This window comes from Triticum urartu, chromosome 5, assembly GCF_003073215.2.
Source record: "Triticum urartu cultivar G1812 chromosome 5, Tu2.1, whole genome shotgun sequence".
Lineage (NCBI taxonomy): Eukaryota > Viridiplantae > Streptophyta > Magnoliopsida > Poales > Poaceae > Triticum > Triticum urartu.
The window spans coordinates 621,699,257-621,723,738 of NC_053026.1; the positions used below are offsets into that span (position 1 = coordinate 621,699,257).

At 43.6% G+C, this 24,482-nt stretch overlaps 4 protein-coding genes across 4 annotated transcripts; all 4 read left to right on the top strand.

The window, feature by feature from the left end:
- Nucleotides 1-3,172: 3,172 nt before the first annotated feature.
- Nucleotides 3,173-8,673, top strand: LOC125511333 (poly(A) polymerase I-like). Its single transcript, XM_048676679.1, has 14 exons — nt 3,173-3,361; nt 3,485-3,560; nt 3,800-3,910; nt 4,058-4,155; nt 4,245-4,331; nt 4,428-4,564; nt 4,673-4,745; nt 4,840-4,885; nt 4,962-5,071; nt 5,157-5,264; nt 5,365-5,424; nt 6,017-6,078; nt 7,154-7,466; nt 7,975-8,673. The coding sequence occupies exons 1-14, from the start codon at nt 3,266-3,268 to the stop codon at nt 8,272-8,274; spliced, it is 1,677 nt and encodes a 558-aa protein (XP_048532636.1). The 5' UTR covers nt 3,173-3,265; the 3' UTR covers nt 8,275-8,673.
- Nucleotides 8,674-11,335: 2,662 nt separating this feature from the next.
- Nucleotides 11,336-14,231, top strand: LOC125511335 (sorcin-like). The gene is made up of 10 exons (XM_048676681.1): nt 11,336-11,506; nt 11,595-11,653; nt 11,776-11,816; nt 11,944-11,975; nt 12,483-12,511; nt 12,682-12,718; nt 12,821-12,877; nt 13,454-13,530; nt 13,762-13,835; nt 13,981-14,231. The coding sequence occupies exons 1-10, from the start codon at nt 11,423-11,425 to the stop codon at nt 13,998-14,000; spliced, it is 510 nt and encodes a 169-aa protein (XP_048532638.1). The 5' UTR covers nt 11,336-11,422; the 3' UTR covers nt 14,001-14,231.
- A 154-nt stretch (nt 14,232-14,385) lies between these two features.
- On the top strand, nt 14,386-18,691 carry LOC125511334 (solute carrier family 40 member 1-like). Its single transcript, XM_048676680.1, has 6 exons — nt 14,386-14,837; nt 14,922-15,072; nt 16,479-16,675; nt 17,077-17,520; nt 17,631-18,051; nt 18,170-18,691. Exons 1-6 carry the CDS (start codon nt 14,704-14,706, stop codon nt 18,296-18,298), a joined length of 1,476 nt encoding a protein of 491 aa, XP_048532637.1. The 5' UTR covers nt 14,386-14,703; the 3' UTR covers nt 18,299-18,691.
- Nucleotides 18,692-19,567: 876 nt separating this feature from the next.
- LOC125511336 (thiol-disulfide oxidoreductase LTO1-like) lies at nt 19,568-22,322 on the top strand. The gene is made up of 7 exons (XM_048676682.1): nt 19,568-19,755; nt 19,826-20,087; nt 20,395-20,651; nt 20,759-20,871; nt 21,199-21,346; nt 21,496-21,633; nt 21,955-22,322. Exons 1-7 carry the CDS (start codon nt 19,657-19,659, stop codon nt 22,030-22,032), a joined length of 1,095 nt encoding a protein of 364 aa, XP_048532639.1. The 5' UTR covers nt 19,568-19,656; the 3' UTR covers nt 22,033-22,322.
- The last annotated feature ends 2,160 nt before the right edge of the window (nt 22,323-24,482 follow it).

Here is a 24,482-nt window from a genome sequence, read left to right on the forward strand (position 1 = left end):
TTCTTATACGACTTCTAATTCATATGGCAATTTATAGAAAATACGATGATTTTTCATTTTTCATTTTCCCTTCTTCCTTTTTCATTGTTCTTTTTTCCTTTTCCCTTTTTTGTGTCCTTGTTTCTACGTTCATGTAGAAACCCTCCTCCCACACTTCCAGGGGGTGTTTTCTCAATTTAAGTGGTTTCTCACACATTCGTGATAGTTGCATGTCCACCCTTGAACCGGAATTGTTGATATTGACTGCAACTGCACTATGTAACACATATACACAACTGCAGAGGTACAAAGTGTGGCAACTTATAATGGAGAGGAAGTGAATATTTGCGTGTTTTTTCGTTTCTATGCCATTGGTGACGAAGGGCGGTGACAACAATGTCTTTGTTTTCCTTTTTAGGGATTGCCAAAACACAATCGATTGAGTTTAAAACATAACTGCAATGTGTTTTAAAATGTCTTTGTTGCAGTCACTGAGGAGGAACGACCAGTTGCATACCCCTGGATTGCAACTAGATGTGGGCATGTCAACTGCAACTGCAAGCGATGCAACGCGCCCCACAACTACTAGAGAGAGCCAGGAAACCACATGTCCACATAAATGAGTTGCAACTGCATGTGACGTGTTAACTGCAACTACACTCTATAACACACATGCACTAAAGGGGAAAAGGGGACAAGGAGGAGCCTGACAAGGCGTGTGTTTCATTTTCTATCCTTTTTCCTTTCATGTTATTTAGTTTATAAATTTGCTGCTTTGTTTCAACCTTAGTTACTTGGCTTTTGACACTGTGCTAATCCTTGTAGATATCAAAACAATTAATTTACATAAGACCCGTGACAATTTGTGTGCGACTGAATCACTCGCACCAAGACTTCAAACCGCTTTTCATGGAGACCAATACGTTTGGAATATTTGCACAAAGACGCTACATAACCCTGTGTGTCTTGCAGGCCATCAATAACATAATTAACAAACCTGAAACTATGCCACAACTCGATGCAAGGCTATATAGTGTATTTGTGAGTGTGAATTACTAATATTGATCATAAATTATTAGTTATTTTAGCAATACACCACGTCTTGATTTGCCTTGTTGAGCCTGCCTAGGGGCATGGGCTCAGCTCACTGGACCTTCGAGGCCGAGCCAAGTCTTGCAGAGCTTTGAGCTCACGTATAGGGAGCTGGGAGTGGGCTGACCCAGTAGCCATGTGGTCTCACCATGCCGATGTCACAGTCATTTTTTCACTTCTCATTGTATTTTGAAAAATATTAAATACATGTATTGTCAAAAAATAATTTCGTTTTATCTTTTAAATTGTTTGCCGCACATTAGGAGAAGTTCATGCAGTGTAAAAAATGGTAGATCAAACGGTTTTAAAAACGTGTGTACATTAAAAAATGTATGCGCCATTAAAAAATCTTCACTTTTCCGAAAAAATGTAGGTGAAAATTTTGAAACGTTTGTTACTATGTAAAAATATGTTCATGCAATTCAAAAAATGTTGCTTCGTCCCATTCAAAAAAAGCATGTTACATTTTAAAAAGGTTCACGTGTTTCAAAAACATGTTTCTGACACGTAAAAATATATTTATACAAATATAAAAAAATGTATAGATTAAAAAGTATGTGTGTCGTTAAAAAAGTTTCAACATGTATTTTAAAAATGTTTAACACTTATTTTTTTTAAATCATTTTTTAAAAAATGATTGGAGAAATGTTTTAGATGTATAAGAAAACTTTACAATGTGTAGGAAAAAATAGATATCAAAACATATATCTTAAAAAGATATTAATAATGTATTTGAAAAATATTAAAATTTTAGAAAAAATCCTAGTGCATACAGGAAATATATAATATGTATAAAAAATTATACATGTGTCGTAAAAAGAAAAAAACTAAAGAAACCAGTGAAAATGAAAGAAAGAAAACCAAAAAAGGAAATAAAATAAAGAGGAAAATGGGTGAACACCCGAAGAAAAACGATGCAAAACAGTAGAAAAAATGATAAAAAATCCCAAATAACTCACGCGCAACTATAGTATTGAATCAACCGAGTAGCACTACGCTGTAAGCGATTTTTTAATGGTAAAACAACACTACTTTATTTAAACTTCAATGTTTCAGGTAATAGGAAAGTGAGCTCGAGGCTCAAGAAACCAAACATAGCGCCCTACTGCATAGTAGTAGGCGAGTAGCTCCCATAGGTAATCGATGGGGCTCCCCACTACAACCGCGTTATTCATGACGAAAAGTGCACTGTTGAAACTCTACAACTTGATCTCCGGTCTCCTTTAGAATCATGCAAATAGGCTCCATGATGGATAGATCCCTGCAAGTCATTAACGACTCTCATATAGTCGAATGTGATACTAATAGTATTTACATGCAGGTCCTCAGCTAGAGATACTGCCCCTTGCATGCCAAAGCCTTGAGCATCACTGCATCCGTAACACCCTCAAATACCACTACAGAAGCACCAAAAATGGTTTTGATCATCTCGTCACTTCCACCTCACTTCGGTTGGCCTACTTAACAATCGCGTCATCCGCATTTAGCTTCGCCATTCCCAACCCTGGCGCTTGCCACTTAGGAATCGTTTGGTTTACTAGCACAACTAGCTTAGCTAGGCCAGGTTAATCTAGCCTGTTCCGGCTAGAGTCGTCGAAAGCAAGGCTTAGTGTTTGGAAAGGCGCAAAATTAAAGCGTTAACCGTCAAAGATGCCCATGATTGTGTGTTTGCTAGTGCGAGAGAGCCGAATTGGCTCACCTCCCTCGGCAAGGTTTTTCTGGCAATTAAAAGCTAGATTGACACGAGAGGCTAGCTTTATTTTCCTAACCAAATGAATATTCTTGCGAGGCAAGGCTAGGAGCTGACCTTGCCTAAGATCCAAACGCACCCTTAGTAACTGGCCGAACATGCCCTTGCCTGCCCCATGTTTCCCTCGCAGTACTTCCATATGATCCCAACTCCTCAAAAGATGTAGGCGAGACCTATTGCTACCGGCAACGTCGCAACGAGCGAGAAATAGCATTTGCGTTGAGTTTGGGCTCATCTCGTTGGTTCACTGGCCTTAATGGGCCGTTCGCCGTCAGCCCGACTGCGCCCTGCCCCCCTCTCTCCGTGGACCGTGGCCACTGAGAGCGGCCCGCTTCAGCCTGGGTTGCCAGGTACAACAACCGTGCGTGCCAAAGACTCCCCGTCGTCTGCCGCACAGCACGCCCTCCGCGCCGCCACCGCCCGCCTGCCTCCCCAGGCCATGTCATGACGGCGGTCCGACGGTGCACCGACCTCTCTTCTCTCCCCTCCCCCGCGCCCCTCCTCTCGCGCCTCAGCTCCGCGGCCTCGCGTCTCCTCCAGGTCAGTCACCACGCCGCCTCCTCCCCCATGCCCGTCTGGCATTCCGTCGAGCACCTCGCCGGCGGCGCACTTCAGCAAAGTTTTGCCCTGTCTCTAACCCATCCATCGCCCTGCTACCTTCAGATGAGGAAGTACGGCTCGAGGAAGGAAGACGGCGGTCGTCTGCGGAACGGGCGGTCCAGCTCCGCTTCAAGGCCAGGTAAATCATCTATGCAGCTCGCCTTCCGCAGCTGTTGTGCAGCTGCACGGGTAGCTTGTTCTCGTTTAGCTCCTGTACTAGTACTTATTATTATCACATTCTCTCTGCACTGGTTTTTGGTGTATGGGAAGCACCCAGTTGTTCGTTTCGAGTAAAGATGTTCAAGTAAATCCTGACAAACAAATGTAAGCCATGTATGTCTATGCAAATCGACTTTATCAACTGTTATTCATGTGCAGGATTCATCGATCCTTCGTCGTGGAAATATTTTGACTCGAGAGCCGTTGGAATCCCCGCGGGCGCTATACCTCGCAATTGTATGACTGTTCTACAAATGCTGAAACGAAAAGGTGCATACAAGTTGCTTGGTTATGTATCCCCGTTTCAAAGCTAAGAGCTTGGACACCACATTCATGTCATGCTTTTTGCTTATTAACACACCACTGTGCTAAAACATAAGAATGTATGCAGTACTCAAGGACAAAGTTGTTTTACAGGATTTGAAGCTTATCTTGTTGGGGGATGTGTGAGAGATTTGCTACTCAAAAGGGCACCTAAAGATTTTGATGTGATCACCACTGCAAGTCTCAAACAGGTTTCAGTTCATTCAAAGATCACTCATGTTTCTTTTTTCGAAAAATAATGATACCATTGTCCCATTGACGTGCTTCTGATTCTTTTCAGATTAAACAACATGTTTTCTCACGTTGTTTCATCGTTGGCAAACGCTTTCCAATATGCCTTGTTAGATGGCGTGGTTCATTATTTGAGGTTTATTATTCATAGGAACATTGGCATTTTGGATACTGGTTCTTAGAACATTGTTGTCTAACCCTCGTTTGCTTATGTTTTCTTTTGTTCTTACAGGTTTCAAGCTTCAAAACAAATACGACTCAAGTGAAAGGAAATGAAAATGTAAACTGCTCAGAAGAAACAGATGGCCATGATGAGGGGGATATTCTTCGCTGGAAGGATTCATTGAGAAGAGACTTTACAGTAAACAGGTAATATGTTCTGTACGAAGTCTTGTACTTCAAATGCTCATCAAATGCAGTTTTTGTGAAATATCATGGGAGCTAAATTACTAACATTGTTTAATGCTTGTATGGCAGCCTATTCTTTAATCCATTCAATTACAGAGTTTATGATTATGTGAATGGAGTAAAGGATCTAAGAAAAAACAAGGTAATAGTGAGTGAGAGTCTTCTCAGGCAGATTCAACCATGTCCTCGTCTACTTACCCTTTTCCTTCTGCTTAACTCCTTAAATCATCAATCAGGTGTGTACAGTGATTCCTGCCCATGTTTCTTTCAAGGAGGATCCTGGTTGGTGTTCAAGAATGTCCTTGATTTGTATTATTATTATCTATCCAAGACAAATTTTGATTCTAATTTCTTTCAGCCAGAATTTTGCGTGGCTTGAGAGTTGCTGCTCGCCTTGGCTTTCAGTTTTCCAGCGAAACTTCTACTGCAATACGTGATCTTTCTCCATCCATCATAGATATCGACAAGGTTTATCTCCCTGAAAGCGATGTGCAAACATATATGTTTTCTCGTGTATTTTCTCTTTACGTTGATGACCTCATTTATTCTGCAGACAAGGTTGGCTATGGAAATGAAATATATGCTATCTTATGGGGCGGCAGAGTCTTCGATTAGATTACTTAGAAAATATGGACTTCTCGATATTTTGCTGCCTTTTCAGGTAAGTTGAGCAACGCGGTCTCGTTGCTAGACAAGTAGATTTCTGGTCGTGACCACTTCTCTTCCAGCTTACTCACTATTGAATGCTCTTTGAATTTTAGGCAGCATATTTGTCAGATCAGTTAAAGGGCAAATCTAGTGACAGAGGGCTGATGCTCATGGTGAGTAACTGAAATGTGCCATGTTGTGTGGAAAGTTGGATTCTAAATATATTGCAAAATTTAAGCGCACACTTAACTCTAGTTTTGCTATTAGTGTGGGTACATATTCATAGCTGTCAAAATGATGGGGCTGGCTTCGTTGTCCTGAGGTATTCCTCACCTTGGCAAAAGATGCTTCCATCAACACTCTATATTAGGTCTCTAGTCATCTGCAGTTACGGGCTTGTGGGGCTATCAACTGGGTTTATTTTTTAATTAGATTGACTTATTGCACATCCCCAGTTTCTTTATTGCTGGGTTATTTGGTGAAAAGAACTGTTTTCCTGTGCACACGTCATGGCACTGGCAGAGTGTTGCCAATAACTAGATGATGTATCTGTCACTTTGACATCTTTCTATACTTTAGAACTACCACTTGTCATGTTGCTTATTTCTGATGCTTTCTAAGTTAGTATTATATTTCAGCAGTACTTGATTCCCTTTTCAAATTGCTGTTGCCATGTGGGTGTCCTTCCCGTTAGTTCATGTGAAATTTGGATTTTAAGATTATGGCTTAATATGTTGTCTCATGCTGTTGATTTCACTTGTGCAGAATCTATTGGCTAATCTTGACAAGTTTTTCTCCGCTGACCGCCCATGCCACTGCTCTTTGTGGTAAGAGTCCTTGAGTGCTGAAGTGCATGTCTCGACTTGACTGTGTTTACGATTATGGGTTTACTCAAGTTATACCAAGGGCAGTAAACCATACAGCATTCCTTTGTTTGTACTTGCTAGTATTAAATTATGCTCCTCGGGAAGTGCTGGTGCTAGATATACCAAGTACCAACCAGACAAGCATAAAGTATAGCTGATCTGGCTTGCACTGCCGTGAGTGATGCAAACCTAAAGTGGTTCTTTTATAGTTCCTTAATCTACTGACTGATTTCTAGTAAAACTAATATACACATTTGCTGGCTCTGTTAAGGGCTGTTTTATCAGCATGGTGGGTGTGTACTTTCGTAATCTGGTGGTTGTTCTAACATTTGTTATGAGCTCATGTCATATTACTAATATCATCACTTTAATTCCTGGGTTTCACATTAGAAGATAATCACGGTTTTGCTATATCACCATATTTATCTTCTTTACATTTTGGTATACAGTTTATTAGGCTATATCATCATAATCATGGCGTATTATTCCCTCCGTCCAAGTTTATTAAGCACCCTAGTATTTTGGATCAAACAAACTTTGGCCATCTAAATATAACTCACAACATATGATTTATGCTACAAAAAGTATGCCATTAGATTTGTATTGAAAAAAAGATACCATATAATTTTTGTGACATATATTCATACGTATTTTATTAGTTAACTTTATGGTCAAAGTTCAACACTAAATACAAGGAGGGCCAATAAACCCAGATGGAGGGAGTAGTTTTCACTTTTCAGTCTGGATGAGTAGAGAAGACAAAGTGCATCTTCTTAGATTTACTTATGCCAGCCTGGAAACTTACATACTTAACGTAGTTCTATAATATCTGCAGTACTCCGTACCACTGTCAGTGTGCATTTACGTTGTCCTCTTTTGTGCCTATACTAGCACCCATTATTCTGAGTAGGCAAACTGTTTTTTCTGTTTCTTTATTTGACAACCAAGTAGCATATCTTGACCCAACAGTCCTCGGTATGAATATTCTTTGTCACTCATGCTCCGGATATTTCATTCACTTGATATTATTTAACAGGCTAGCGCTGTTGGCATTTCACAATGCATTGGTAAATTCTCCACAAGATGCCCAGGTAATCAAGGCTTTTGCTGCACTGATGCATTTTGGAACATGGGACATTGCCATCGAGTTCCTGAACGAAGATGTTGGAGCACCAGTTACATATGTCCCAGAAGCTTTTGGGCGTTCTGGGGCCAAAGTGGATAATCTTATGGAACGGACATCACATCTAGCGTCACTAGTCAAATCTTCGGTTGATACATTGACATGTTTAAATACTCTCAAACAATCAGTGGTCAGATATCCGGGGGCATCACAATTTTCAGGACTTGTAAGTACCGCTTTAGCGTATCCTAATTCCCAACCATGCATCTTCACACCAGCAGTTCTTACATTTTTTTATTGAATTTTCTGTTTTCCTGTTCTGGGGGCAACTTATGTTATTTTCCCGTTTCCAGGCTGAATCAGCAGTGCGTTTTATGAAGCGCTTTTTAATTGCATTTTAATATTTAAATAGTTATTTAGATTGTTTCTGTGCTCTCAAATATTGGTATCATTTTATTATCACTTCCAGACGTTTCTGTTTTACTGGGCAAATAGAAAAATAGAACAGTGGTTGGGGCTCTTATTGATGTCACTTGAATCAATATTGCCTAGCCACTTAAGTTAGCACACAATACACTGCTGAATCTCTGCCAGTTTTAACAAGAGAATATGCATGGATGTAGCAGAACAGTCGCTATATAGTTTAGTTAAATTGCTAATTGCCTCGTATATTTGTTCTCAAGTCAGTCGATAATCATCATGCATACTAAGATTTCTCGTGGGTCTGTTCCCAGGTTTTTGTATCAGCCAGGGAGAAGGGCAGAGTGTTGGGGATATTTAACGGCCTTGATTCTGACCTAACTTCATACGACAAGAGAAGAGGGTCACATGGGATTGACTATAAGTTGCTGGAAGACGGAGTTACTGCCGAGGTCCGATTTGTTCTCGGAAAAGTGATCATGGACACCATGAGTGCTGAGTCACCGTGTGCATCCACCGATGATGCTGCTGCTTTGCCAAGGGCAGCGGCGGATGTTACTGATGCAGACCATCGTCCACTGTCCATGTTATTTCGTAGTGGTGAATCAGAGTGAAGCAGCAACACCCCATCTGTTTTCATCAATGCTGGTAAGCACATTGAAGCCCTCAGATTTGATGGCCTGAAGTTCAGGATGGCCAATACGAACACAATGCTACGATTCTGTCGGTCACTGAACTTACCTTGGGAGGATGCCCTCCTGGTTGTGCAGAAGATCAAGGGTAGGCTGTAGACAAGATACATGTAAGGTTTATCTTGTTTAATTTCTTCCGTTTACTAGGCATGTAAGTGACGTGTGCTAGAGTTAGAGTGCTGTCAGCATGTGGTTGCATTTGCAAAAATTCAATAAGAAAGTGAGCTGATCTTAGGGAAAACGGAACTCTCCGTTTTTATCAATTGCTTCTATATACATGCGAAAAATGAAAGGAATGGCAATCTACTGCTTCAGTTGTGATGATTGTTGTGAGGTAAAATGTTGCTGCCTCCGTTTCGAATTATAAGATGTTCTAACTTTTTTCTGAATCTGATCTATATAGACGCGTTTTAGTATGTTTGTCCACTCATTTTTAGTCTGTATGTAGTCTATATTGAAAACATCTTATAATCCGAAACGGAGGTAGTACTAATTTCTCATCGGAATTCCATTGGTTAGTTTTGCCTAAGATATATTTTGACTATTTTTGTGGATTTTTTAAACAGATAAAGGGTAAATGTTGGAGAGGTGCAAGAAATGAACAGGAGGAAAAATGAGAGAAGACGAGAAAACCGAAGAAAAATAAAGTACCTAAACATAGATAAGAAAGCTTAGGATGGCACTTCAACAATTTAGTTCCTGCGATAGTTTCGGTCGTGCAAATTTAGTTTGAATAAAATTTACGGTGATGTTATCTGGGGAATGTCAGCTGGGAAAGGGGTGGCAAGTGAATGCATTTTTCTATCAGTTTTGGTTGTAAAGCGAGATCAAACGGTGACAGTTTTAGAAGAAAAACGCCCTTCTGTAAAGAAATTGACATCGTTGTTCTAAAGAAAGTGCCACCCCTCGTACAACTAAAACCGTCACCAAAACATTCGCAAATGCCAACCAGTGAACGTTCACTAGCTAAGAGGGTCCTTAAGTTTATTCTTAATGTATGTATGCATATTTAGTTTAGAAGTGAATTTGACTATAAACAAATTTGGGAAATGATTATGATTGGCCGGCCGATCTAGTGTGGAACGTCCGCCGACACGTGGCCTACTGGAACACGCGCACGCCTCAGCAAACTATGACTGTGCAAGTGTGGCAAAAAATGTTGCTATAATCTTTGCGATATGGGTCTTATTGCACAAAATTGGATGTGGCGGAGGTTTTGCAACAAGAATCTTATTACAGGAAATTAGAGAAAAGAAGATTATGCAATAATGGTATTGTTGCGGGAAACTAGAGAAGAGAAGATTTTACAACAGAAGTCTTCTTGCATGAAACTAGAAAAGATTATTAGATGCATCATGAAATTAATTTTCATATGATATAATTTTTTTATTGTAGATGTTGATATTTTTTTCTACAAAGTTAAAGTTTGACTTTGACCAAATATATGGACTAAATAAAATGAAGGGAGTGTTTTCAAGCCTCCGGTAGGGTCATAAATTTTACATGTGAAATTTGGTGGACATGTTATGTGTGGGCGGGATCCGCATCCTCGAGCCGTCTGATTTGTTGATGGAGCCATCATATAGTTTCTTTCATTTTTTATCTTTTCTACAACAAGACTCTTGTTGCAAAATTTTGCAAGAACTTTGTTGCAAAATCTTTTATCAATTTTATATTATGAATCTTGATATCTTCCCCTAATAATAATAAACCACGCATTGCTTCTGGTCGTACGTCACACATTTTTTCAAAAAAGCCCTTGTGTTTTCAGTAATTAAACCCGCCATCCTATTTTAAGTGGATTATAGGAGAAAACGTTTCGCTTATGCAAATAACACCCTGTAATTTGGTATTATTCAACGTCAGTCCGGTGAGGAAAACAGAGATGCAGACGGGATAGAGTGAATGCAAAGAGTAGTCCCGTTCACCGTCGCTCCCGCCGGCGACGACTGGCTTGCCCACGCGAGCGAGGCCGAGGGACGGCCCAGACGGTCGATGGTGGCGCTGTCATCGTTGTCCTCACGCATGTAGACGAGGCAGTGGGGAGGGTGCCGGCGCTGGTCGCAGGGGAGGCCGAAGGGCGTGGACAAGCCAGATCCGGGACGGAGGACGGACACCGGCGGCTTGGGGACATGGATCCCGCAGATCTGAGCGGCGGCTGGCGAACTCGGAGGTGGCGGTGGCGTGAAGACAGCCGTGGTGGTGGTGGCAGCAGCGGCGAGGCTCCTTGTGTGCTCCTGCTCATGGACAAGGGAAAAGAGAAAGAACTGAGAGGCAGAGGAGAGAGAAACGAGGGAGGAGGAGAGGCGCGTTGGAGCTCCGGTAGCGGGCGGCGTGCACGATGGATCGGGTGCTGAGAAAAGAAGGGAATCGGGGATGGGGAGAAGAAAGGTGTGGGGAAGAGACGAGAGGATGAGAGGAGGGGGCTGAGAAGATAAGGTCGGAGGGAAGAGCGGCCAAACGACACGCGTTGCCTGTGTGTGAGACGGCTGGTGCCCAAGCGCGGGCTGGAGACTCAAGGCTTGATTCTCGCCATGCAAAAAACGAGATTAAAGAAAGAAGTTAACTAACTTAGGAGGAATTAGCTAGAAAAAGGATTTTTTTTAACGAGAAAGCTACAAAAGGATTAAATGCTTGATTATGGCCGTTGCATGCATCTGTTTGCTTCTCCGTATCTACATGCACAATTGCACACGATTGACGGGCTTGATTCTACATTTCCTTTTCGTCTCGACGAAGTTTAAAATTTTCAATCATTCGTACCCATTGTAATCCCATCTGTTTGTGTTGACAAAATAATCTCCGAGCGCTGCTGATTTCGGTTCATACGAGTGCATTTTATGTTAGACATTATAATTTTCGTGAGTTTTTGTTGTTCATCTGTTGCAATGCACGGGACTTTTGCTAGTTTTTTTTAATAAATTTAGCGAGGGAGTACATGTACGCGCATTGCGTATTCTAGGTTCGAAGGCGGAAATTAACGAAGACGTAAACCTGCCAGCTTCCCACCTCCCTCCCCCCACGGCCCCACCCCACGGAAACGCTCTGGTCCGTCGCCGGAGAGGCGGAGATGGAGAACGCGGTGGTGCTCCGGGAGTGGTTCGACCGCGTCGACGCCGCCGGCACCGGCAACATCACGGCTCCTCAGCTCCAGGTTCTCCTTATCCCCTCGCCCCCCTACTCGGAAGTGCCGGCGACCAGAATTCGACCACTAACCCGGAAATCCGCTCTCCTCCCGCCAGAGCGCGCTCGCCGTGGGCAACCTCGACTTCCCCCTCTCCGTCGTGCAGCAGATGACCAGGTCCTCCTCCACCTCCTCTGGCCGCCGGGGCTTTCAGCTTGTGCGCTCTGTCTAATTTATCCGATGACTCGAGCTCATTTGGGGATTGGGAGGGTCAATGATGTCTGTACTGTACTGTGCAGGATGTATGACTTCGATCGGAACGGCACCATGAGCTTCGAAGGTTAGCCGCTCATATCCGCATGAACTCTGCTACTCTAGGGAAAGTTGACCATTGACTCCATGCTGTGATCACTTGGAAAGATGATCTGATTTTGACCTCGCTTGCTGTATCCCTTTGTACTTTGCAGAGTTTTTGGCTCTTAACAAGTTCCTTCAGAAGGTACTCCCTCTTTCCATCTATATAGGGCCTAATCATTTTTCGAGGCTAACTTTGACCAAGTGTTATAGTGATAATATATGACATGCAAGTTACACAAAGCATACAATCAAATTCGTACGTGAAAGGAGCTTCCAATGATATAATTTTCACATTATACATTTCATGTATTATTAGTCTTATGAATAGTCAAAGGCGGTCTTGAAAAACACATTAGGCCCTATATAGATGGAAGGAGGGAGTTTGTGGGGTCTCCATTTCGATCTGCTCGGCATTCAGGATTAGTCACTGGCATGCACATTTGTTTTTCCTTGTCGAAAAATTGATAGTATTGTGGCCATGGCATTTGAAGTTTGGTTAAATGAATTGTTAAGTAAATTGGCCTGCTATTCTGTATAATATATGTTACACTACATTTGAGAGGAGTGAGCTTCACTGTAATGCATTCCTATTTCCATGCTTCCTGTTTGACTTGATCGTTTATATGCACTGCTCCTTTTCAATTTGCAGGTGCAGGGTGTCTTCTCCACCCTAGAAAGGTATCACGTCTCATGAGTTTGTAGCCATGTGCGGCATTCATAAATTGTTCAAATGCCACCCTAAACTTTGTTACAGTTTGTATTTTTCTTGACTTTAGGTGTTCAGTTTGTTTGTGCGTGTGTTTTCAGATATCATTCTTGTACTTTTCTTATCCTCTCCTTAATTTCAGGGGTCGTGGATTTCTCAGCCTTGAGGATGTGTATGAGGTGATATGTTAATTTCTCTAGTTTTGAGATGTACTGTCAACTGTGTCCCATATGAGCAACATTACATGGATTTTTTTTTAATTCCCTCCATGTTCTATACAGGCATTAATCAAACTCGGTTTCTCGTTGGATTCACCTGCCTTCTACACTGTCTGTGAGGTACTTCACTTTCACTGCTACTGCATGGTTTATCCTAGGATTATTCATGTCTAGCTTTAGAGGCTCTCCCAGAACGCATCATGAGCTTGTGATTAACTATTGCAGTGATACATTTGAAGGGTGAACCTGTCCAAATTTAAAACTTGAGATGTTATTTATCCTAAGATGCCTTTTCTTGCAAATTGGAGCATCTAGGTGTAAAACTAGTGTTCGTCGATCGCCCGTTGTTGCTGTTCAGAAAACCAGTGTTGGTCGTTGAAGTACTAAGATGAGTTATATGATCATGGGTTTTCATATTTGAGCTTGAAATGGGTCATGCAACTGAGAAAATGTAGGTGGAAACTGAAGTCAACAGTGAATATAAAATGAAGAATATGCAGTATATCCCTGTAAAAAAATACTTGCAGTATGACAGAACTTGAGAAAATGCTACTTCAGCATTCTTTACTTCATTCGTCCGATCATATCCATTTCCTAGTTACGCAGCCTAGAGCCCTTTGCTAGTACTAGCTGCATTTGTGCTTCTTATTCTTTACTTCATTTTGTTTAGCTAATTTCATACCTGTCTATTCTCAGAGCTTCGACAAGAGCAAGAAGGGGATGGTTCGTTTGGATGAGTTCATATCGATCTGCATCTTTGTGCAGTCAGCTCGGTACGCACAACATGTTTCCGACGTGCTTTTCAATGTTTCACAGTACACAGCTGTTGGACATCTTCTACTTTGCAACTAAAACCTAATTGTAGACTGGTCTGTGGTTACTTGATTTACATTTGAATAACAAGGAACATTTTGCAGAATTGTGTTCCGTGATTTGTCTCTCCCAAAGTGCCATGTGCTAAATTTTACTCCCAATTACTGATGAAACATTTTCTCGCTTTCCAGTAACTTGTTCAGCTCATTTGACACAACCAAGCAAGGGAAAGTGACATTGGATTTCAACCAGTTCGTCTACTGCAGTGAGTTTCCGCCCCCCTCTATCTACCGAACTGCTTATATCTCATGCTCGTCAGAGTCTAGACAACCTTATATATTCCTCAAAGACGGATGGAAGGTTTTACCGCCCTTGTTCACTAACTTGCATCTTTCTGCATAATTCTACAGCGGCGAACTGCAGGATATAGCTGTATTACCTGAAACCTGTACATGGAAGACCAAAAAGGAAATGCCACCCTTCACCGGAACCACATGCCAAAGAATGTTCTGGTGGCACATACATTTGGAAGTCCAAATTCCAAGCCATCATTTGGTTTATATTCCTAGTGTTCCTCAGATATTTTGTGATTTTAATGCCATCCAGGTCTGTATACACACACACAAAGAAAATAAAAAAAAAATGCTTATGCATGACTGTATGCTTTGTGATTCTGCATCTGGAAACCCAGGAACTGTACCATGTTTGGATTATTATTCTCCCACTTTCTTGTCCCCCCCTATCCTGCATGAGTTCCAGGGGGAGTTGACCATTGGTTCCTCCATGACGTGATCACTTGAAATGATGTTTTTTTAGAAAAGGACTTGAAATGATGATTTGAATTATTATCAGTATATATTTTGGTTGGTATCCATAATATAAGAGCGTTTTTGCACTACATTAGTATACGGCCAGCCATGTCTGACATCCATAAAGTGTTCTAGTGCCATGCTCTCTGTCTGAAGCAATTTCTTCTACAAAGGCCTAGAAAAGCCCATCTGGCTACCGTGTCAAAGTCAAAACTCTCGCCCTCCCCCAAACCCCACAAAAAAACAAAACCCCGCTCGATCGCTCCCCCCATCCCCAGCCATTCTCCGGCGAACCCGCCCCGTCCGCCGTGCTTCGGTAGATAGATGGAGGCCCTGGCGGAGACGGGGAGCGGCGGCCATCTGGTGCCTCTCCTCGACGGCGTCGGCGGCGGCGGCCTGGACGCGGCCCTCCTCCGCCGCCTCTACGCCGGTCACTTCCTCGCCAGATGGGGCGCACGGTACGTACTACGGGCCTTTCCCTTATCGGTTCGGCGATTAATCCCATCCCACCCTCATTCGACCGCATTCGCGTCGCGTCGCAGCATGTGGGAGTTCTCGGTGGGGCTGTACATGATCCGCGTCTGGCCGGGCTCGCTGCTCTTCGCCGCCGTCTACGGCGTCGTCGAGTCCGCCTCCGTCGCCGTCTTCGGCCCCATGGTCGGCACCCTCGTCGACAGCCTCACGTACCTCCAGGTTGTTCAACGCTCTCTTTCACTCTCTGTTTCCAGAAGATCACGAGAAATTGCTCATTGAACCTATGACTAGAAACAGGGCATCTCAACAAGTTCTCTTTCCCGTGTAAAAAGCTGTTTTAAGGGGATTTCGGCAAACAAGAAAAAAGAAACTACCCCAACAGATCTCGTAAACGCGATTTTTTGGGGGGACCTCGTAGAATCAGCCCATGTGAGCGTAGATTGCAGCGGAAACGATCAAAACAACGAGCTATTTGTTGATATGCATTTCAGCAAACACCTTGTGTGCATGCAGGAAATCTGAACCATATCATGAAATCCACAAGCACCAAGCTATGCAATGTTTACCACAACAATATACTTGCAAGAGCAGCTCGGTACAATATCAATACCCCAACATAATCATCATCTTATCAAATAACCCATGTATGTCATGCCCCCAATAACTATATTTAATAACCAAGTAATAAATCAATCATGAATAGGGATTACTAAATAATTGAGAATGTTAGGTTTCATGTAAACTATGTTAGAGGGTGCTTGGATACGTTTTAGTCTCATGACTAAAAGTAGTGGGACTAAAACTTGCTAGCCTTACTCATGCTTGGATCCAAATACTAAAAAGACTAAAATCAAGTTAATGAGCATTTATTATCCTCCAAACCCTTCAATCCAGAACTCGCCTGTGTTAAAGGAGAGGAGTTAAATGAGGAGAGAGAAGACTAGTCCACATTTTAGTAGGGGTACCCCCGACTAAAACATTTTAGTCTCAAGACTAGTTTTAGCCCCTCTTTAGTCAGGGGTGCTTGGAACTTTAGCCTCTTAAAGAGACTATTTTTAATCAGACTAGGAGGGTGAGACTAAAATTTTTTAGTCAGGGATACCCCTACTAAAATATGGATTAGTCATCTTTCTCCTCATTTAACTTCTCTCCTTTAACACATGCGAGTTCTGAATTGGAGGCTTTGAAGAATAATAAATGCTCATTAACTTAATTTTAGTCTCTTTAGTATTTGGATTCAAGCATGGATAAGGCTAGCAAGTTTTAGTCCCACTACTTTTAGTCATGAGAGTAAAACGTATCCAAGCACCCTCTAAAATAAGTCTCTTGGATCCAAGCACCCTCTTAATAAAAAATTTAAGATAAATAATTTGGGATGGAGGGAGTACAAGTTAGTCCTCCACATTGTAAAAACTGAATATATTACTTATCATAACAATGGTATTATGAAACAACCATCTTGGATATAAACTAATTATGTAAAAATGTGACTCTGATATACCTCATATATATGTGAATGTTTTACAGAACTGTCTTGGATGAGCAGTAAGGATGGGCTGACGAAGAGGAATTTCTTAATCATGATTAGCAGTCGCCAGTGACTTAATATACATGGCAAAATGCAGGTTTTGGGCCTGTGGCTGCTAGTTCAAAGCTTATCCTTCATCGTTGCTGGAGTCTCGGTAACCGCGCTGCTGGTCTACGATGACCTGAAAGTGACGAGCTTCCCCGTCTTCGTGGCTCTAGTCGTGGTCACCAACGTGTCAGGCGCGCTCGCGGCGCTCTCGACTCTCGCCGGAACCATACTGATCGAGAGAGAATGGTACACAATTCCGTTCGACACCCACAACTTAACTAAGGGCTTTGATTCAAAAGAATTTCATAGAATTTTTAAAAGGTTAGAATCCTTAGAAATTTTTTCCTTCATTGGTCGTTTGATTCATAAGATTGAATCATATAGGAATTTCTCCTATGAAATCATGTGTACTACATTTCATTGGAAATCTAGCATTCACTCAAACCTCTTTTCTCACTTCCTTTGTTTTTCATATGTCATCAAACACTCTGTGCTAATCCTATGAGATTCAAGTGGGCATGCTATTCCAATTCTTTATTTTTCTTATTCCCGCGTTTTGAGAATCCTATGAATCAAAAAGGGCCTAACTGTATTAGTTGTACGTACGTGTTGTTGTTAGAACTTGATGGCCGCGACGATGCATGCAGGGTGGTGGTGATGTGCGGCGGGCATCCGCCGGCGGTGCTGACCCGAACCAACTCGGCGATCCGGAGGATCGACCTGAGCTGCAAGCTTCTGGCGCCGGTGCTGTCGGGGTTCGTGATCAGCTTCGTGTCCACGCAGGCCTCTGCGGTGGCGCTGGCGCTGTGGAACGTCGCCTCGGTGTGGCTGGTGTACTGGCTCTTCGTGTCGGTGTACAACAGCGTGCCCGCTCTCGGCGCCAACAGCCTGGCAAGGGACGCGGCGGCCTCGGCGCCGGAGGCCGACGAGGCGGTGCAGGGTTACTCCCAGGACGCGTCGTCAGATTGGAGCGAGAGACTGACGGCGCGGCTCTTCGTCCTGCCCTGCTGGGAGTCCTGGGCCGTGTACGCGAGGCAGGAGGTGGTGCTGCCGGGTGTTGCTCTCGCCATACTCTACTTCTCCGTGCTAAGGCAATTCATTAAGCTGCATGATGAGTTTTTTTACCCAATTTGATGCACGGATTCAGCAATAAATTGGTACAATTTATTGGACCTTGATCTTGTTTCCGTTGCTGCTGCAGCTTTGGCACGCTGATGACGGCGACGCTGGACTGGGAGGGCATCCCGGCGTACGTGACCAGCCTGGCCCGGGGGTTCAGCGCCATGGTGGGCATCGCGGCGACGGTGGTGTACCCGGCCGCGCACGCGCGGCTGTCCACGCTCCGGACGGGGCTCTGGTCCATCTGGACGCATTGGTGCTGCCTGCTGCTCTGCGTCGGCTCCGTTTGGGTGGGCGGCCGCGTGGCGTCGGCGTGGGTGCTCATGGCCGGCGTCGCCGCCTCGCGCCTCGGCCTCTGGATGTTCGACCTGGCCGTCACGCAGCTGATGCAGGACGGCGTGCCCGACGCGGACCGGTGCGCCGTCGGAGGCGTCCAGAGCTCGCTGCAGTCCGTGTTCGACCTGCTCACCTACGTCATGGGCATCATCATCTCCGACCCCAGGGTACGCACGCGGTTCACTCGTGTCTTTTGTTTCGGTCAGTTGTGTTGCCAAACGGCGAGACGAGTATGACTTTGGTGAATGGTGATGATGATCTCCGTGTGCAACCAAATTATTACAGGATTTCGGCGAGCTCATCGCGCTCTCCTTCTTGCTGGTGACCTGCGCTGCGGCCATGTACACGCTGCACGTGTACCGCGTACGCAAGCACCTGTTCCACCTTGACAAGATCTTCACCAAGATGCAATAGTCATGATCTTTGCTTCTCGTGGGTGGGCGTTAGCGTTGACTATGCTCATTCTAACTATGCAGAGGTTGGATGTGTATTCATTATAATTATATCACTCGATGCTACAGTATGAATCGATAAAAGACGCTTGAAAAAAAGAAAAGAAAGTGAGAACATGCGTGTGCATGACTCTAGGATTTGTAGTTTTGTGGTAGTATATGAACACCATGGTTGAGAGTGCATTTTCTATCATGCACGGTACATACCGTGCATTGTCTACAGGGTGGGAAAGCTATCATACTAGTGTACTAATCACCTGCTGTACGTCTCATTTCTGTCATATGGTCAGTTTGTGTGTCAGCCTTTTTGTAAATATAAATAATGTACTGTCCTTTGCATGCCCCCCCCCCCCATCCCCTATCCCCTTGCGACTCTTCTATGTAACTGTTTAGATGAGAACATGCATGCAATAAGTTTCTTTTATATTCTTCTCCCCTATCCCCTTGATATCTTCTGAAATAAAAGTTTCTTTTATATTCTATTTAGACAAATGTTTTCATACCAATGATATATTTTAAACAAGACTTGTAGAAAACTTATCTATGTACCATGAGTTTTTGTGCTCATCAAATTGATCTATAGACAACTTGATGAAACTTGGTACATAGTTTTTTTTACAGTTTTGTAAGGTCTCGCCATGTTTCAGATTCGAATTTTAAAACTTGTCAAAATATATTCAACGGTGATCTTATTTTCAAGTTCCCTTCAAAAGGAACACAAACAAGCAAATGTATCGTAAATCAAACTAATGGTTCAAAAGATAAAATAAATTTAAATTTTAGAATCATACTCTCATATAAAAATAAGGCATGAGTGAGTGTAGTACTGTTGGTATTTACTTCGGGGGTGAGAGGAGAGATATTGCAGGTTACTATAGGAAAAAGTTGTCTGCACATGGAGAAAAAGTGACAGGTTGACAGGGTCATAAATTGTGGTTTACTAAACAGTACAATGAGAACATTCATGCATGGATCCGAATCTTAAAGAGAGTGAGTGGCTGATAGATGCAAGGTATATACCATGCATGGGAGAATGTCTTTTCTCCACCATGGTTGGATTATTCTCCCACTTTCTTGTTCTCTGGATTTCAGTATTTTCTTCTGCAGTGAGAATTCCCGCCATCATCCCATAGCAAGGTTGAAATGGAAATTTAAAAGAAAAAAAACAGTGTTATTTGATGGGCCCAGCCTTCTTTCCATTAGTGTATGGATCAAATGCAAGGTCCAGTAAGCAAGCTCAGCTGAGAAGTGTGGCCCACAGAACAGTCGTGAGAGCTGAGAGGTCAGGCGAGCTCTCACCACTCACCTCCGTCTCCGGCCATGGCGACCATCTCGGCAGCTCTCTCCGTCTCCCTCCTCCCGCCCGCTGCCCGCCGCGCCGTCTCCACCGCCACTTCCTCCTCCCCGCCGCGCGTCAAGGTATAGACACACCCACCAGCCGCACTTTCGAGCGCCCTCGCCGCGTCCTCTGATTCCGTGGTCCACGCAGAGAGCCGCGCGGTTCAGGTGCTGCGCCGAGCCTCCTTCCCCGCAGCAGCAGGAGACCCCCGCGCCGCTGCCCTCCCCGCCGGAATTGCCTTCGTCCCTGTGGGGCGTCTCCACCAGCGCCTGGACCGCGGGCGTCGCGGGGCTGGGGCTCCTGGAGACCGGCTACCTCAGCTACCTCAAGCTCACGGGCTCCGAGGCCTTCTGCCCCGTCTCCGGGGGAGGCTGCGGCGACGTGCTCGACAGCGACTACTCCGTCGTCTTCGGTAATTTCCTCGCCCACAGCCCCACTGCTCATGGGATTGAGGGCTAGTTCTGAAAATTGTACTGCTTTCATTATGCTTGCATTGTCAGTATGTAGGTAGGATTGTATGTTGATAACTTAGCGACATTCGAGATCCGGTGCCCATTATATTTCAAATGTTGCGCATGGTTGCAGATTCAGAATTTATACAACTATGTATGAATTTCCCTTTTATCATTCTGCCGTGGTGTGTGTGCTAAGATACACTTTCACATAATACAGTGCTATGGATGCTCATAGGTAACAATTGGTCTGTCTTAATTCTGTAGGGATCCCTCTTCCATTAGTTGGTATGGTGACATATGGTGTGGTGACTGCACTTTCTCTGCAAGAAAACGGAGAGGAGTTACTCCCTGGACTCGATGACTTGGATATCCGCCTAACCTTGCTTCTGCTTGCTACTTCACTGGCGACTGCGAGCGCTTATTTTCTTTTCATCCTGAACACCAAATTTGTCGGGACGTCTTGCTTATACTGCCTATCATCAGCATTTATCTCCTTCACATTATTTTTCATCAGACTAAAGGTGTGTGCTTTTCTTAAACATATCAGTGTGTTCCTCTTCTTCATTTAGACCTTTTGATAATCAAGTAGCCCATCCAACTAACCTTGTGCTCCACGGAATTGTTGCAGGACATTGGCTTGGCACGTATCCAGAAGTTTGTTGGTCTTCAGTTAGCTGTAGCTGTCATTGTTGCTCTTGCTTTAACAAACTCATATAGTTCAGCTACTACTCAGTTAAAGGGGTGAGACTTCCTCTCACATTGGTTATAAACGTTGAATGATGGGATTGCCTCAGCGGAAATACAAATTATAAGGCGTCTTTTTTTGCCATTTACTTGAAGTTTCATCGAACGTGCAGCAAAACGTTACATTTTACTCTCTATTATGGTTGTATGTTTCATATCCCATAGTGATTTTCTCTTCCGGACAACCATTTTACTTTTCCTTTTTTACTTAGGAACCAGCCATTTTGATTTGAGGTCAATGTGAATTTTAGTCTACATAGTTCGTTTCCTTTAAGATCATCACAAGTGACTAATAGACTTTCCTTTTTCCTTCATTTTATGCAGCACAGGTGATTTCGTATTAGAACCATACAAAACAGAGGTAACATCAGAATCAACCCCTTTTGCTATTTCACTGGCAAGACATCTACATTCTATAGGTGCTAAGATGTATGGAGCATTCTGGTGTACTCACTGCAATGACCAAAAACAAGTACGAGTTCTTTCATCTTCCTTGAATCAACAGCTTTTAATAGTTACTACCACAGGACCTGATTGTTGCTGTGCTAGATCTCCAAAAATGAAGTAGAGCAAAATCAATCAAGACCTACTTTATAATTCTTAGCATATATGGTCATGCAGTTGTTTGGTCGTGAAGCTATGGAAATTCTGGATTATGTGGAATGCTTCCCTAATGGAGCCGGTAAGGGGAAGAAAATGGCCAACGAATGTGTAGCCACTGGTCTGGAAGGTTTTCCAACATGGGTCATCAACGGGAAGGTACTCCCCATAACTTGGATGTTTCCATTAAAGTTCAAGTTCATGATGACACCCATTCAGCGTTTTATGTTGAGGCACGATTTAAGTTCTCGGTGCACATGTGCATTTCTGCCAGTATTGGGCACACACTGAATCTGCAGCTTATCCTCAGATGACATCCTCTGTTTTACTTCGCAGTTGCACGCATCTAGCTTTAGTTTTCCATATATGATGTTGTCGGTCACTACACTACGTCATGGCTTGCCCATGCTTCCTAAGATGATGAAAGCACTATGCTTCCTATGTGTTCACGAACTGACTATGTACCTTCCTTCCACTCAGCTCCTGAGCGGCGACCAGGAACTCTCAGTCCTCGCAGAAGAATCCGGTTTTGTTTCCGAGAGCCCCGAGCAATCCTGAGGCCATGGACCTCGACGAGCAGAAGCACCCCACTGATTCGAAGTGCAGAAATCGAGAGCTCTCTAGAGGCAAGAACCTGAAGCTTGTGGTAGTTAACAGCAATGCCACAAAAATCTCGGCCGAGCTTCAGATGAGGTGCATTCCAATGGTGCATAAGTAGATTATACAACTAAATACAACCACTAACCACTGTAATACTATGTAAAAAACTAAACCTATTTGTCCTCTCATCCAATGGGGCTGAAGGAGAGCATCGAATCCGGGGCAAATTATACTACGACCTTTTTGTAGAGCCTGTAGTTTTTTTTTTTGATAAAAGAAGGGCTTCCCCCTTCCGATTTTCATTAATGAAAACCTAAGCATCCACACTAGACAAGCTACGACAGGAAGCAAACGCGAAAAGAGCTTGTAGTTTGTGCTGTAAAACTTGTAATCCTGGAAAACCACAAGGTTTTCGTAGTAATTCTTTGCACTTGGACATTTGCAGTCCTGGGGAAGTACACTCTGTGTGCCCTCCACCCTTTGAAACGAAGGGTTTCTGCTCTCTGGGAGCATATGGGAATTCCTGAGCTCAGCAACGTCGATAGTTGAGCCATTGATACTTTCTTGGTAAAACTGAATTTCTGCCTGATTTGTGCAGAAAGCCAGAAACGCAAGGAAATGGTCTAATTCTTGCAGCAACTGAGGCAAAGCCGTCTCCCTTCCCCAAAACATATGGATATGCGAATTCACTCGTGTCTCTGGGAAAAATATGTGAGCGTGTAAAGCGTGCATACTCATGTTTCTGGCAAAAGGAGAAATAAAGACTTAATGATCTTTATTTATAGCTCAAGAAATTCGACATATGCACTCCGGGGTTGCGGAAGATGTAGAGAGAGGGAGGGAGGGAGCATGGCACACTTGGGGGTTTCAGAAAAAGAAAACTGAACGGAGAAAACTATAGGATTTATTAGAAAAGTTTTGAAGGATTGTGAAAAGCATGGCACAAATGCACTGTGGTGCTTTATTCAGCAGAAACCTTTATTTTTCTTGCTTTATTAAGGTTATTTTCTGCAGAAGAGACATACACAGCTGGTGCTGCCCTCCGACCTCCAGCACGTTTTTTGTTTGACACGGGTGCCGATGACTTGCTGAAAGGATCGAGAAGAGGTGTCTAGAGGGGGGGGGGTGATTAGACACTAAGTACCAAAAGTTGCAGTTTTTAATTTCTTTAAGTTGAAGTGGAGTTTTGGCACAAGTTTAACAACCACAATGCATATCAAGCAAGCATGCAAAGAGTATATGAGCAGCGGAATGTAAAACAATTGCATATGAAGGTAAAGGGAAGAGTTTGAGGGAGCAAACACAATGTTGACACGGAGATTTTTGGCGTGGTTCCGATAGGTGGTGCTATCGTACATCCACGTTGATGGAGACTTCAACCCACGAAGGGTAACGATTGCGCGAGTCCACGGAGGGCTTCACCCGCGAAGGGTCCACGAAGAAGCAACCTTGTCTATCCCACCATGGCCGTCACCCACGAAGGACTTGCCTCACTAGGGTAGATCTTCACGAAGTAGGCGATCTCCTTGCCCTTACAAACTCCTTAGTTCAACTCCACAATCTTGTCGGAGACTCCCAAGTGACACCTAGCCAATCTAGGAGACACCACTCTCCAAGAAGTAACAAATGGTGTGTTGATGATGAACTCCTTGCTCTTGTGCTTCAAATGATAGTCTCCCCAACACTCAACTCTCTCTCTCATAGGATTGGATTTGGTAGAAAGAAGATTTGAGTGGAAAGCAACTTGGGGAAGGCTAGAGATCAAGATTTATGTGGTTGGAATGAAATATCTTGACCTCAGCACAAGTGTAGGTGGTTCTCTCTCAGAAAATATGTATTGGAAGTGTAGGCATGTTTTGATGGCTCTCTCCTCGAATGAAGAGTGGGTGGAGGGGTATTTATAGCCTCCACACAAAATCTAACCCTTACACACAAATCACCAAACTCGGTGGGACCGAATCATGAAACTCGGTCAGACCGATTTAGTTCAAAATGTGAACGCTGGGATTCTCGGTGGGACCGACATGTCAACTCGGTGGGACCGATTTCGTTAGGGTTAGGGCATAACGTAATCTCGGTGAGACCGATTACACAAACTCGGTGAGACCAATTTTGGTAATGGACTAACAGAGAGTTGGTCAGGTAAACTCGGTGGGACCGATTCGCTCATCTCGGTTGGACCGAAGTGTTACGAAAGGGAAACAGAGAGTTTACATTGCAATCTCGGTGGGACCGATCGCTCATCTCGGTTTGACCGAAACGTTACAAAGGGAAACAGAGAGATTACAATCCCATCTCGGTGAGACCGAGATCCCTATCGGTGAGACCGAAAATACTAGGGTTTCTGGCAGTGGCTATGTTAACTGAACTCGGTGGTGCCGGATAGAAATAATCGGTGGGGCCGAGTT